General features: G+C 37.2%; 1 protein-coding gene across 1 annotated transcript; it reads left to right on the forward strand.

Moving 5' to 3' along the window:
* The first annotated feature begins 1,129 nt into the window (after positions 1–1,129).
* On the forward strand, positions 1,130–4,578 carry LOC103776397 (actin, alpha cardiac muscle 1). The gene is made up of 5 exons (XM_008943907.1): positions 1,130–1,450; positions 2,077–2,238; positions 2,352–2,543; positions 3,758–3,939; positions 4,250–4,578. The coding sequence occupies exons 1-5, from the start codon at positions 1,132–1,134 to the stop codon at positions 4,391–4,393; spliced, it is 999 nt and encodes a 332-aa protein (XP_008942155.1). The 5' UTR covers positions 1,130–1,131; the 3' UTR covers positions 4,394–4,578.
* Positions 4,579–15,019: the final 10,441 nt, after the last annotated feature.

Consider the following 15,019-nt stretch of genomic DNA (forward strand, 5'->3'; position numbering starts at 1 on the left):
ACCAGGTAAATCGGGAGGCAGGACCGGGGCAGGGCAAAGCCTTCCTCCTCTCTCCAGGAGTCGCCCCTGCTCGCTCCTTCCCTTCTCAGTTCTGGTGTGCCTCGAGTACCCTGCTCTTTCCTCTGCTCTCTTCTTGCAGTAGTACCAGCCACACACTTCAAAGTCTTTCCAGCGCTTCCCTCAACTGCCCTCTTTGGCTGTCCCTTATCTTCTTTCTATCACTTTCTACCTTCTCCCAGCTATTTCTGTCACCAACTTTCCTCTTGGCTTTCTCTCTGTTCTCTCTCCTAATGAGCCCAAACCCAGCTTCCTACGCAGCTTCTGCCCACTCCATCCCCTAGGCCAGACCTGGGACTGGTGCTGGTTCAAAGGCATCTTCATTGGCTGAATTTGTGCACAATGGAGTTTATATAAGGTTCCTCCCACCCATCCTGTCCAATGTTTCACATACCAAACACCTTTCAATTTCCTCTACTTCTTTTGTCCATCTCTGATCTTACCGTGTTATTACTCTCAGCTTCCTTTTTCCTGCTCCCATATTGTTCTCCTCCTTTTTTTCTCCCAGTTAAATCAGTACACAGAAAATATGGTACTTTACTTTTTCTCCTGAAACTTCCTTGGTAAAAACTTTGCAATGCTTCTTTTTTAAGTTAAAACATTTGCAATTTGTACTTTGTTATCATGAAGAAATTACTGCTGAGGCTCCATAGTAATATGCAGTATCTTCCTTCACTAGAAGGCTAATTTCCCTCTGTATCTTCTTCATAAAGTCTTTTTGTATGTCTCTGTGTATCTCTTCCTGCTCGTGATATTGTGCAGTTTACTTTCAGTCAAAATTTTGGACCAGAAGTAATTGGAAACAAGAGATGCATTTAAAAAAAAAAAAAGGGGGGGGGGTAGTGGAATCCTTTCATCTGTTTAAAATTAAGAAGAATTTTATAAGAAAACTTCAAATTTTGTTAACATAATATTTTAATAATGCTAATTTCTTTTCCTAAACAACCTTTCAGTGGTGTGACTGCTTGTGTCTTTCCTGAAAATAGCATACTTCTCTGCCATGTAATTGTTTGGGCTCTGTGATGTTGCCTTCCACAAATAATACTTTTCTGTATTTTCTTCTCTTAGGGTGTTATGGTTGGTATGGGTCAAAAAGATTCCTATGTGGGTGATGAAGCTCAGAGCAAAAGAGGTATCCTTACTTTGAAATATCCCATTGAACATGGCATCATCACCAACTGGGATGATATGGAAAAGATCTGGCACCACACTTTCTACAATGAACTCCGTGTGGCCCCTGAGGAACACCCCACATTGCTAACAGAAGCACCCTTGAATCCTAAAGCCAATCGTGAAAAGATGACTCAGATAATGTTTGAGACCTTCAACGTACCTGCTATGTACGTGGCGATCCAGGCTGTCCTGTCCCTGTATGCCTCTGGTCGTACAACAGGTAAAATAAACAAGTAGACACTATTGAGATATTTCTTTTCAGGAACTTTTCTTCCTTCCCAGTCTAAACAGGAAGAAAACCCATCATAACTCATTCAAATGTGCAGAACATTAGGTATTTTTAGCTTGTACCAACTGATGATAACAGTAACAGAAAAGCCAGTACAAAATAGTCTATGGAAAGAACCATGTGGACCTGTCTACATTGCTTTGGGAGAGGCACTGTGGAACCAACTCTCCTGCTGCTTGTCATGATGCACACAAAGAGACATTTCTGTGAGAATACTGCAGTTACACCAGTTTCAGGGTTTGAACTGGGCCTAAAAGATGCCCATTATTGGATCAAGATAATCACTATTGCAAATACACTTACTGCTTAGTGCAGTAGCAGTAGAAGGCTGCCCATATGGATTAGCTTAAAATATGTACAGAAAAACTATTTTATGGGAAAGTTCACACTAAACAGGAATGACCAAAAACAGGAATGGGCAAGATCTTTATGGCTAAAATAAATGATGCTATTTTATACTGCCTGAAAAATCCTGTATTTTGTTGCTGCTTACTGTGCCTAAGGACTCTAAGCATTTGCTAGGTGATTCCAACTGCTCTCTGACATTTCTTTCCCAGGTATTGTTCTTGATTCTGGCGATGGCGTCACCCATAATGTACCTATTTATGAAGGTTATGCTTTGCCTCATGCTATCATGCGTCTGGATCTGGCTGGCAGGGATCTGACTGACTACCTTATGAAGATCCTCACAGAGCGTGGTTATTCCTTTGTGACAACAGGTCAGTCCTTCAGCTTTGCCCTCCTTTAAATATCCTCACATTTCTCTTGGTTCATCTTCTTCTTCCAGTATTTTGCTTACCCAAACCTTGATTTGATTCCCATATACCTGCAGCTGAACGTGAGATTGTTCGTGATATCAAAGAGAAATTGTGCTATGTTGCACTGGACTTTGAGAATGAAATGGCCACTGCTGCCTCTTCCTCCTCTCTGGAAAAGAGCTATGAATTGCCTGATGGTCAGGTAATCACAATCGGGAACGAACGTTTCCGCTGCCCGGAAACCTTATTCCAGCCATCCTTTATTGGTAAGTATTACCAGGAAATTCTCTTTTCTGTAGGAGTTATGAATGAATAAGGAGGTGTCCCACTCCTCTTCTAGCTTATGTAAATTCAACATGAAATCAGACATAAATAAGTTATGAGTTTGATCCTCTGGTCCCTCTAAGTTGTATTTGATGTGAGGTCAACTGGCAATTAGCTGAGCTCCAGGCTCTTGTTGCAAGCTTTAAATCAGGTTTGGGGATCACAATTTTTTAGTGATAAAATATGCAGTTAGAATATCATCATTAGGGAGATGGACTCAATGATCGTCGTAGGCACCTTCCAACTTGAGACATTCTATTGATTCTATGTCACTGGTGGCAAGAACAGCTTTCAGTGAAAGAATAGTTTACTCTTAAAACAGTATCTGACTCCAAGAAGACATAAAGTATCTGGAGGGGGAAAAAAAATGGAATTAAGGGATGTGGTTATTTATATACACTGTAATTAAGCATGACCGTGGTCAAGATGGTAAGCTTTGCTGTTTGTGCGTGCAGCTGACAGATACAGCAAATGCTTATGCTTTAACTCCTAAGCAATAAATGCAGTTGTTTGTCAGCCAGCATCTCACTGTGGATCTAGTGTCAGCCCTTTCAGGAACCACCTGTTGAAATTAATAAATTGGAATGCAACCTACAAACACTTGCTTCTTGTTTCTTTTTCCTTCCTAGTATCTTGGTCCATGTCTTGGTTATGCCTTGCCTTAATTTTTATAAACAGCATACACTGTATTTTGAGTACACTACACTGAAAAAGAAATGAAGTCAGCATTGTCTTCTCTAGTTCTACTTCAACTGTTTTCATTGTCTTTATTGCTGCCTTTACTATATTCAACTAATGTTTTTTTTGTGAGACTCTGACATACTGTGATACTCAGGCTTTCTGTTCTAACTTTCTCCCATTGCCATATACTAAATGAGTTTATATTGTGTGTCTGCTTCTTACTATATATTTTGATTATCTTTCCTTTGCACATGCATTATGATTCTTACCTTTTCTAAGAAATAATTTTAATTTTCTAAGCTAGTTCTGTAATTCTGTTTATTATGTTTTTCTATAACATTTAATAATCAGTAAAGTGATTTTCAACAAAAAGATCGTAGAAGTTCATATTAATGATGAGGAGAAATGCCAAGTGTTCTTTTCATGAAGACCTCTCATATAATTTACTTGACCTACTGTCTTCTTTCTTTTCAAGGTATGGAATCTGCTGGTATTCATGAAACTACTTACAACAGTATCATGAAATGTGATATTGATATTCGTAAGGACCTGTATGCTAACAACGTCCTCTCGGGTGGTACGACGATGTACCCTGGCATTGCTGATCGCATGCAGAAAGAAATAACTGCACTTGCTCCTAGCACTATGAAGATCAAGGTAAGGGATTTGAGTAAGATCAGTAACTGATGGACAAATGAGAAGAAAATCCATTTTCCGAATCATTGAAACATAAAAATAAATAACAATCAGAAGTTACACTGGTTAGAAGCATGTGTTAGGAAAATGTGGTTAAGACATTCTTAAGGAATATTACATGTATTGTACCAGCTGCTGAAGATGACTCTTATAGAAAAAGTTGTTTATTTACTTAAGGAAATACTTAGTGGTTTGTTACATTGGTGATGTGTGTTGCTTCTTTAGAAATGTAACTGTTAAATGAGGATTTTCTTGCTTTTCTTTGTCCTAGATCATTGCCCCACCTGAGCGAAAGTACTCTGTCTGGATTGGTGGCTCCATTCTGGCATCTCTGTCCACCTTCCAGCAAATGTGGATCAGTAAACAGGAGTATGATGAAGCTGGTCCATCCATTGTCCACCGCAAGTGCTTCTAAGCACTTTTCCCCTCAATTTACTTCCCACTCAGGATGACGACAATATGCTTCTTGGAGTCTTCTGGCAACCCTTCCTGAACTCTTCAGTCATTGTACAGTTTGTTTACACACCCGTGCAATTTATTTGTGCTTCTAATATTTATTGCTTTATAAATAAACAAGATCTGGGACTTGCAACCTACAAATTATTGTCTTTTATTTTATTATAAGTATTCTTTGGTCAAAAAAAATGAGACTAAACACCCTAGGATCTGGAAGCTCCCATCAAACCTATCAATGCCTTCACTGCATGCATGTCCTAACTGATGTAGGCATGTTAGGTCATGGTTTTCTATCAGTAAGGATTTATAGTTTTAATTTTGAAACTTGAAAGAAAAGAAGCATCATATATCAAGGCTTACAAAGCAATAGCCTTGAGGGTAAACCCAGAAAGTGGAACAAGTGGAAGGAAATCTTTCATGTTCACTCACTGGCTTTAGAAATGTTTCTTCTGTTGCATTTATTATAACCCAAGAATTTTAATATTAATTTATTGAAAGCCAAAGCTTCTGCAAAAGAATCATGTTAATACTTTAAGAATGTGATTTATAACTAATTACCTTGGTGCTAAAGAGTAATACAATTATTTTCTGTGGGCTATAAATATTTATGACAAGTTAATTCAAAGTGACAATTTACTCATCTTCCCCCATCTCTTCAAAGCCAGAGATAAAGAAGCAAAACTTTTATTGTACTAGTGCACAAGAATCAAGCTTTTGCTGTATAAACATACAATTGTTATAATCAACAATTATTTTCACATCATCATTCATATGTCTTAGGCAATTTTTAATCCTTAATCTTTGCTATCTTTTGTCACTATTTGATCAAGATGCTACAGCCGTAAATTGCATAATTTCCATATGCTTTTCTGTTCCTCACCACAACTTCTTATAACTGTACTCTGGTTATTCTTTGAAAATGTAGTATCTAAATAATGCAGTATAGAATGATCTGGGACATTTTCATTAAAATAATAGAACCTGTCAGTTTCATAATTTGAACTCTGCACAGACTGGAGTTTGCTTAAACCTGATTTAGGAAATCAAGCATTTATCAAACTGTGCATGTAGTTAGTTAGGCAAGTGCTGCTGCAGGAGTTTGAAAATATCAGATTTCATGCTAATTTTATACTCAAATGTTAATTGAAAAAAAACCCAAACCTAACAAAACCAGAGGCAGATTGCACAGGTGCAGGGAAACCTTCTGTTTCTTCCACCTCTTATTTTCTTGGAAGGCATTAAAACTGGCCATTAGAAGTAATCTGCAGTTAAATAAAGCTAATTTTACTCTTTGAATACATTAAGATATATTCAATGTCTGTCTCAAATTTACTTATCAGCTGAAGACAATTTACTGACATGCCACTATAATTGCCTGCCATTAACTTGCAATTGATATATTCAGATATTTCTAGATAGTTTTTGCTTTGTGGCAGAGTAGATGGATGGAGTTGTTAAATATAATTAAAATTTAAACACCTATTTGAAATTTTAAACAGCTTTTTCAATTTAAACATAAACATTTTAGAAAAACATAAACGTGAGCTTTTAACATAAGTAAGAAAATTTAAACATAAATATGAGACACTTATTCTCACACTTCACACAGTGTTACTGTCATGCTGCTGCAAATAGACCTTTTCACAATACAAATTCATTAACCCAGGAATCTGTTAAGGCAAAGCCAACAGCCTCTGCTGTTTTCAAGGTGGTTTCCAGAGCAGGGAATGACTCAGATGTTCACACCATGGAGAAAGCTTGTATGTTTTGAAAACATGGGATTTTTTTCACATTTCTGAGGAACACAGATTTAATTGCTCTAACTTAAGATGCTTGCCAATGGTGTTTGCTTATTGTTCTTCATTGCACTTTTCTTGCTTGCTTGCTAATTTGAAAGGTCAGAAAGGTCATCTCAGATATTAGTCTGAATTAATAGGGTGATACTGGACATAAATTCCAGCTAATTGGAGCTTAAAATTTTAAGCAAGTATGCAAAGGGCATGCTAAGTCAGACCCAGTGGCTGCCTGCTTGACTGGCTGTGACTGATGGATCAGGAATAGCAGGCATGCAGCTGGCACCACATTCACGGCTGTGAGCAGTTCACCCTTGATCACGTGGGCATGAGGAGGGAACTGAAGGAAGCCAGTTTTTGCATGATTGATGGAAAAATTCCTTCTGCAGACGTTTTGGGGGTTTGTAATTCACAGTTTACGGAAATATATCTAATCAGCAAGGATTGTGCAAAATAGTGATATGCATATGTGTAGGATATGACTAAAAGGTAGCAATGCTTTACCTTTTTTATCTTCTATTATTTTTCCAGGTGTATTCAGTTTTAATGCAATAATCCCATATCTTACCATTGAAAAATATTCAGAGCAGCAAAAACTTTAATAATTCAACAGGATGGAAATTATGATAACTGTTTATGGAAGCAAAATTAGATCTTTTAAATATGGATAATGCAACTAATCAACTTGACTGAGAGGAATTTGAGTATTGAGTCACCTGAGCTAGGATTCAAAACACCAGTAAGAGATGCCACTGTTAAACATTGCTCCCTACATTTACCAACAAGCCTTAATTACAGTACTATACATTTTGTATGGCAAATGAAGATGGTGGGACAGGATGCAGAAATTAACTGGAGACCATATGATTACCAGTAAAGTTATTGCAGATACTTCCTTGAAAAAGGCAAATTAAAACACAGCTGTACCCAAACCCTCCCATGATAATTAGTTTTCACCTCTGATATGCCTCAGAAGATATTGACACGAATTTTCAGATTAAAGGATCATAGATAACCATCATTGTTCTTGATGAGATTCTCTTTGGATGGAAGAAGGTGGTGTGGTTTGAGGCTTGAGGGACAGGACAGGTGATCTCTAGGACCCTGAGGGTCCCGGGGGAAGCGGTTTATTCCCTTCCCCTTCCTCCTCCACACTCTTTAAAAGAGGCAGGAGGTGGATGCTCTCTCTTGTTCTTTCTCTCTTTGTCTCTGGGGAGAGCACAGTGGGGCTGCATCCACGTGGTTCTGAGCAATCCTGTGCTATCTGAGATTTGGGTTTTGTATAGCTTGTGTTTTCTTTGTTTTCCTCCTATCTTTGTGTATATATATCTACCTCCCTTCTTGCTTTCTGTTCCCTGATACACAATATACTTTATTTTTATTAACTTCCAGTCGGTGCAGATTCTCTCTTACTCCTGACTTCCCTTTTTATCTCTCTATCTGGGGGAGAATTGAGGGATAGGGAGGGGGAGCACAAATTCTGCTCCGTGGGGTCCTGCCCTGAGCCTTTAAACGGAGACAGAAGGTAACTTAATATTTAGCCAAATGAATAGATTCAACATATGTATTTTGAAAAGCAGTGTGTATACATGGCAAAAGGTCTGTCTTCCACTCTGAAGTGAGTTCTACAATTTGACTTTGCAGCTCCTTTTTGCTCCGTACATACAACAGAGTGGAAGTTGCTCTGCAGAAGTCAGTCTGGTGTGATTTTTAAGCTACATGAAGAGGCTTTGTTCCCTTTATTTATTTATTTGCTGTGTAAGCTTTATTTTTAAAAAAAAAAACTGTTAAGAAATATTGACATACATCCATAAGAGCTGGGACAAAATTTTATGGCCTGTTCTGGCAGCCAGAACACTCCAGCCCAGTACTTCTGCTTTTGGATGGAGGGTATTGGGGTATCATCACTGTAGACTGAACCACAGATCTTAAAGAAAACTTTCCTTGTAGATCAAGGAGCATGGTAGCACTTAAGGAGTATTGAGGCTTATAATCAGATCAGAAAGCTTGTAATACCTACATGAAATGTTTGCTAGGAATCTGAAAATCCTGTGATTCTGCTTTAAAAGATGGATTTTTTTTTTTTTTTTGACAGGAAATAAGCAGAAGTTTCAGAAGTCACTTGTTAGTGCTTCAAGGCTCCTTAAAAAAAAAAAAATTGGTAGGACAGTCATAAAATTGATAGAGTTATCTACTTGGCACTAATCCTCTCTAAAAAGGCTATTTTAGCTAAAGCTTAAAAAAAGTTAGCCTAAGGCAAAGCACTAATATAAAAAATTTTAACTTAAATGATTGCATTCTGTAGAGTGATAATTTTTAAGATGTAGAATAAGAGGGGTTTATACTTAAAAACATTAAGTGACTCTAAATATATATGACAGTTGGATTAATCTACAGTAATAACATAACAATGGAAACAAAGTACAGAAAAATTCTTCTCTGCTGGTTGGATAAGCTGAATAGAAGGCTCAGGCAGAGGTTGATGCTTTCTTCCAGTAACAGCTGAACCCAGTTTTACCCTGAAGCATCCTGTAATGGAAGCTTCTGGCATTATCAAGAAAAACGGGAAAAAAATTTTTAAAAAAGTAGTGATTAGTAGATCTCACTCCTTACACTCAAGAAAGAATTAGTCCAGGCATTTAATGTGCTACCAATTACCTTTACTTTTTCTCCTGAGGATGACTACAATTGCTGAAACTTGCAAACTCAGCATACAAGAATGTTAATTGTTGGGAAAATTTTATTATGCTGATACATAATTAAAGGATGAATTTAAATTGTGATTAAGCTGTCCTGTGTGAATGATGTTGGATGAAACATAGCAAAAGTTAATATACCCGGTGGCAATCTTTATTTTCATCATAAAGAAGTAATTTCTAAAATACAGTATATCTGAGGTCTACCAAATATAGGGTACTATGCTCTCTTAGAGAAGCTGTGTTGTATTTTAAAAATATATTTTAACCATGTGAAATATAAATGCAGACAAAAAAAGTGGATGTGGAATAGCATAAAGCTTTATTGACAGATATACAGTAACAAGTGATACAATAAGTCTGGGAAGGTACCAAATAAAATCCAGGTAGCAAGGCAGTAAGAAAGAGCTTAAAGATCGGTTCTCAATCTCTAAGTCCCTCAGGTTTAGATCACCAGAAAGGGTATTGTCAATGATAATCAATATGTGAGCTTTCTTTCCAAAGGTCCCAAATGCCTCGTGTCAAGGATCCACAGCATAACTCATGTTTTTTGGCAAAAAAGTGATGCTCAGAGAGAAACTGAGGAGCTCATGGATGCTAGAGAGGGCCTGCAACTCCTGCTCTTCTAGAAAGCCTAGAAATGGGTGGCTGTAGCAGCACAGCAACTTGTGCCACGTATTTCTCCCTCTCCCCCAGCTTTCTGTAGCTGGCTACAGCTGCATCAGTTGAGAAGAGAAAGCAAGCAGATGAAAAATCTAGTTAATTTTGCTCTGGGAAGGAAAGGATCTGAGAGGCACATAGTGCTGGGTCAGTGGAAGTGGGGGTGTGTGCGCGCGCGCGCATATTCCGCAGCATCCAGAAGCACAGCAATTGTACAGCAGATGCTATCAAGGAAAAGAGAGAAGTTTAGGGAATTCAATCCATATTCTCATGTTTGTGTAATAGGTGAGTTTTGACACTGAATTTCATACTAATTCTCTATTTAAAAAAAAAAATTATTATATAAATAATTTTCAGGACACAGGCTTCTGTCTTCAAAAGCTGTCTCTATTTTACAAAAAGAACACCAACCAATCAACTCAAAGATAGTGAGGAACATTCATCTTAGGAAAGAAAACTGTCTATCTGTCCTGGGTTCAGCTAGGATAGAGTTCATGTCTGCAACTGCTAAGAAAGGCTGCACCTGGGTGGGGCCACAGCTCAGATAAACAACCAAACCAGCCAATGGGATATTTGCTACCTTCTGATGTCATGCCCTCTGTGTAAGGGGAGGGGCTGAGTGTGTGGCTGGCAGGTGGTTTCAGCATGGTGTCAGCGCAGGGAGAGCTGCGTCTTGGGTAAGTGGTTTATTATCATTTGCTTTACATATTATTTCACTGGTGGTATTGTTATTGCTATTTTCTCTTCTCTTTTTGTGTTGTTTTATTAAACTACCCTTATCTCAGCCCATGGGCTTTTTGTTTTCTTTTTCTTCCAGTTCTCCTCCCCCAATAAGTTGTGGGAGGGGAGGAAGGGAAGGAGCAATGGGCAGCATCTGCTGGTGTTTAGTTGCCAGCTGAGGTTAAGCTATGACACTACCTTCAGTGTTTTGTTTTTTTTTTTTTTAAACCAAATATTTTTTTGCTGTTAAAGGTATTTTAAAGTTGACTGTTTCTGTGTGTGTGTTTACAATGCTCTGATTCTTCGACAAGCCAGCGGGTAGAATTCTTGCAGAAATAGAAATCTTAAAAGTTTTTCAAGAAAAAACCCTGAACAAGTCATAAGACAAAAGCACTTTACTCTTTGCTTCTTCAGCATTAATTATGTCTTGAATTTAGCACCTAAACTGGGAGATTCTTCATGGTTAAGAAACACTACCTACAAGAAAACATTGTTTTCCACCTATTATATCAGAGCCATCCTGTGGCTGTAACTTTATTTTAGGTAAAAAGATTAATGTGAGTCACCTGCTCCTCAGCATTCTATTACAGGCCAAACAGAAAACATCTTTCTTGTGCGAAACCTCTAATTTCATGATCTGATGTATTAGTTTGACAATTCGAGTAACTGATTATTGAAACTAATATCATTCAATAATCATTATTGAAATGAACATCAACAATGTTGAATGTACTAATTTAACATTGGTTATAAGTTCAACTTCGTACTGTTTCATAATTAAATCACTGAACTCAAAGCAGACAGCCTGTTTGTATTTTTCACAACTAACATTTCTATAAATACAATCTGATTTCTTTGACCTCCATTTAAAAAGCCATATACCTTTTTGCAAGAATTAATATATAGTAGGTATTTAATGTATATTATGGCTTGCTAAATGTCACAATCCATTATGAGATACTACAAAATGCCCATATATACTTTTAAATTGTTAAGTAATGTACTGTAAAAAAACCATTAATATGTGACAAGACTTTTAATAAGTGATGCACAGGTTTACAAAGATGGTTTTAGGCCTTGCTGGTCTTACTGGTGTGGAAAAGATTTTAGATTTATTTTTGATTGAATTGGAGCGTTATTGTTTAGCTCAGCTCTGTATGGTACCCAGACAAACCACAGTAATGCAGTAGCTTTTGATCTTTTGCCCATGTATTTTGGCAGCTAAATTGAATGGACTTTGAAAGAGACTTACATAGAACTGGTATCTTCATTGTATATAGGAAAGTGAGTGGTTATGCTATCACTGGTGATAGTCTCTCTTGCATTTGGCTCTGGGTTCTCCAAAATCTTCACTGTAGTAATACATATATTTGTACATTTGTGTGTGTATATACATATATGAACATATTTACACATTTAACTTTGGAATGGAGTAGCATCCCTGACTTAGTAACAAGATTTGTTACCAAGACCATGTCTGTTTAACATAACCTATGAGTATCCTCCTGTAGAAAATTAGCATAGTTGAAGATAGAAGGACAAATATTTCAGGTCAGAAACATCACAGAGATATTTGACTAAGACAAACTGTGGATATTTTGTAGCCGGGTTCCTAAGACAGAAGTTAATTACTAATTTAGTGTTCTGTTCAAGGGAAAAAACTCAGAACTGGAATTTTGAGAAAAATTCAGAACTGAAGTATTTTTAGTGATAATGTGAAATACTCTTTCCTTCTCACAACCTGCAGACCAAGTGCCACAGAGTTATGTTGTTCAGATGTAGCCTAAGAACATCATATCCTGCAGAAAGTCTAAAAAGTGCCCAAGTCATGTAAAGAATAAGTTTGCAATGTCTAGTGTCACATTTTGTATTTTAATGGATGCAGCAATAATTTTGTAGACTTGTCCTTTGTGATCAAACGTAACGTCAGTTGTTGTTATCAACTGGGTGGACAAATTTGATTCTGCCCTTTCATTTCAAATGAGACCATGAATTCTGTCCATCGGACTGGCACCTAACAGAAATAGGAAACTACCATCTGACCTCTTTTTGTAAATAAACAGCATATTCAATTATCAGGATTAGCATCCTGCAGGCTCTTCTTTCTGCCAATAGATGTACAAGCGATTCCTTTGCTCACTCTGTATGTATTATACACAGCAAATATATTACCATTAAAAATGCTAAAAAGACTATTTCTAAGTAATAATGTAGGGCTGGTGATTGTGCGATCTCCAAATAGGGTCGTGTGGTGACAGAGAGTGGGAGCTATTAAAAGCTTGACATTTATCACTCAGTGTTTAGATTTCTCACGGTATTTGTGGCATTTACCCATCTAAGTATGGAGAATGCCACAAATACCACAGAACAGATAAATACTGCTGTGCAAAATCCAACAACCTGCTGGTGGTGCTTGGCTAAGCAGAGAGCACTCTGTATTCTGGAAATGTATTGCAGGTGCTACTAGCTAGGAATTTCTCAGTATCGAAAAAGAGAAAAAAAAAACCTTTTTTTTTTTCACCTTTTCTGTTTAGATCAAAAGGTCTTTTGTGTAGGAAATATTTCTGTCTGTCTCTAGCCCCAGAAAAAAGGAGACTCTATCAGAGTTCGAAGTGTCTAAAGGTAATAAAAACCAGATCATGGCATATTCTTCACATAGACAAAATGGTATCTGTCCAGTACTTCAGGAAATGTTCCACTGCAAGATATGCCATGTATCTTGTGACAGCCCACTGTGCAAGTCTTGTTGGAAAAAACAGTTTTTCAAGCAGAATTTTTTTTTTCTCTAGGATGTAATTTAGGAGTTCTGTAGCTCTAAGTCCTGAAGGACAGAATGGATATAAAAAAAAATCACATTGTGCACTTGATTTTTTCTGCATAGCTTGGATTATTATTTTCTTTTCAGTAACTGCAGAAAAGGCATCAAGATAACAAAGCATGTAATGGAACTGTTTTGTCTTAATGTAATAAAACAACCTTAACTGTAGAAGAGGAGAGAAAAGCTTTGCTTTTGAAAGAATGTGGCCATAGTTGTGACCATCTTCATCTCTGGTCATGACGTGTACTTTATTCCTTAATGGGATTCTACCCTTGTAGGACAGACCTAAGCCTAAAGTTAGATTATTTCCCTGCCATGGAGCTATTGAGACTGACTATTTTTATCATCTCCCAGATTTTTGAATGCATCTGGTTACAGCAGATGGCACTGAAGAGTATATAATGAAATTTCTCGGCTATCAACAAAATCTGTGTTGTAAGTCAGTCCTGCTGTCAGTCCTTGACATGAACCTTTCACATTCATTTGGCGTGCTCCCCCAAATTCCCTGCTCTTTCCAGAAACACAATTTACCTGGTACAAGCAAGAGAGAAGCATGCTAGGGAAAGAGGGTACTGTATCCAACTTCAGTCATTCCTGTAATAATCTAAAATTTACCAAACCATAGAAAAGTTGACCTTTTTAAAAATCTCTTGAAGAGTAGAATGTATCTTGCTTCAATGCATATTATTTTGGAAGACCAGAACTTCAGATATAATTTAAATAGAGGTAAAAAATGCTGCACTATAATCTTAGGTCCATAAAAAAGAAAAAGGGGGCCAAATTATCAGGTCAGATAAATTGGAACACTGCTCTTGTTTTGAAGCCAATGATACTAGTAGGCATCCCTAAAGTAGGTGAGGGTGTGGCTCTTTTCCTGAACAGTTTTTTTCTTCCCATGCTGTAAATCTACAGTGCATACTTCTCATGAACCATTGAATATAGCAGCTGAAAAGAGTCAAGTGGTGACACTTTTTAAGATTGTTTTTGTGAAAGGACACTCAGTGTGGATTTTTGTAACTTGTGAGTCTTGGTCTAGATTCTAGTGCAACCTGCTGCAGGTGCTGAGAGTTAAATGCTGGTGTGTGCAACTTTGAATTGTTCATTGTGCCTAATAAAGTGCTGTGAGTTTTTTTTTTGTGTTAAAAACAGCTGTATACACTTTTTTGACTTCAGAGAAAATTATTTTCATAATAAATATCAAACTGAAGAAACACTTGTGTTCTTTTAAGTAAGAATGCAATGCCATGCAATCACAGAAAGGCACTTAGCATTTGAGTCATGTACTACTTCAACGCAGCCTTTCCTATATGTACTGTGGCTTGGATTTCCTATTTACACATTCACTTCATTAAAAATAAAATATTTTAACAAGCTATTTATAGCCATAGTAGCAGTGTGCTTGATTTGTTCCAGAGGCAGCTGTGATAGGTAATACTATCTCTGCAGGATAATCACCACTGCCCTGTGACACAACTATACTGGGACTTCCCAGTTTTGGAAAGACTTTTTTTCCTCTGTTGCGAGGGAAAATAATAATTAAATAGCTTTTATTTAATTTTTTTTTCATATATTTACTTGAGATATTTCTGAGCAACATTCCCAGCGGAAAAAAAAAGGGTAGCTCTTATTTATCATGTCAAAACCTGTGTCTTTCTTTACACTATACTTCTTTTTTTCAAAACTATTTTTAAAAGCTGAAAATAATCATGCTAATTGGAATGTCTAATCACAAGAGGTGGGACCTTATAAAAGGGGAAACTAAGTCCCTTCTCTCCACTTGAGGATGTTTCTATCATCATGGCACAGGTAGGAGGCTTGCCACCCAGTTTAGTTTAGCTTGTTTGCCATGTTGTCTTTCACGGTGAAACATGCTATATTAAGTGTATTTTCCAGTCAGC

Source organism: Merops nubicus, unplaced genomic scaffold, assembly GCF_000691845.1.
Source record: "Merops nubicus isolate BGI_N331 unplaced genomic scaffold, ASM69184v1 scaffold16557, whole genome shotgun sequence".
Taxonomy (NCBI): Eukaryota; Metazoa; Chordata; class Aves; order Coraciiformes; family Meropidae; genus Merops; species Merops nubicus.

Excerpts from the sequence above, each read along its gene's own strand:
- LOC103776397 (XM_008943907.1), top strand. The coding sequence starts at position 1,132 with ATGGTTGGTATGGGTCAAAAAGATTCCTATGTGGGTGATGAAGCTCAG. Across the intron at positions 1,451-2,076 it reads TGCCTCTGGTCGTACAACAG|GTATTGTTCTTGATTCTGGC; the intron begins GTAAAATAAACA and ends TTTCTTTCCCAG. Across the intron at positions 2,544-3,757 it reads ATTCCAGCCATCCTTTATTG|GTATGGAATCTGCTGGTATT; the intron begins GTAAGTATTACC and ends TTTCTTTTCAAG.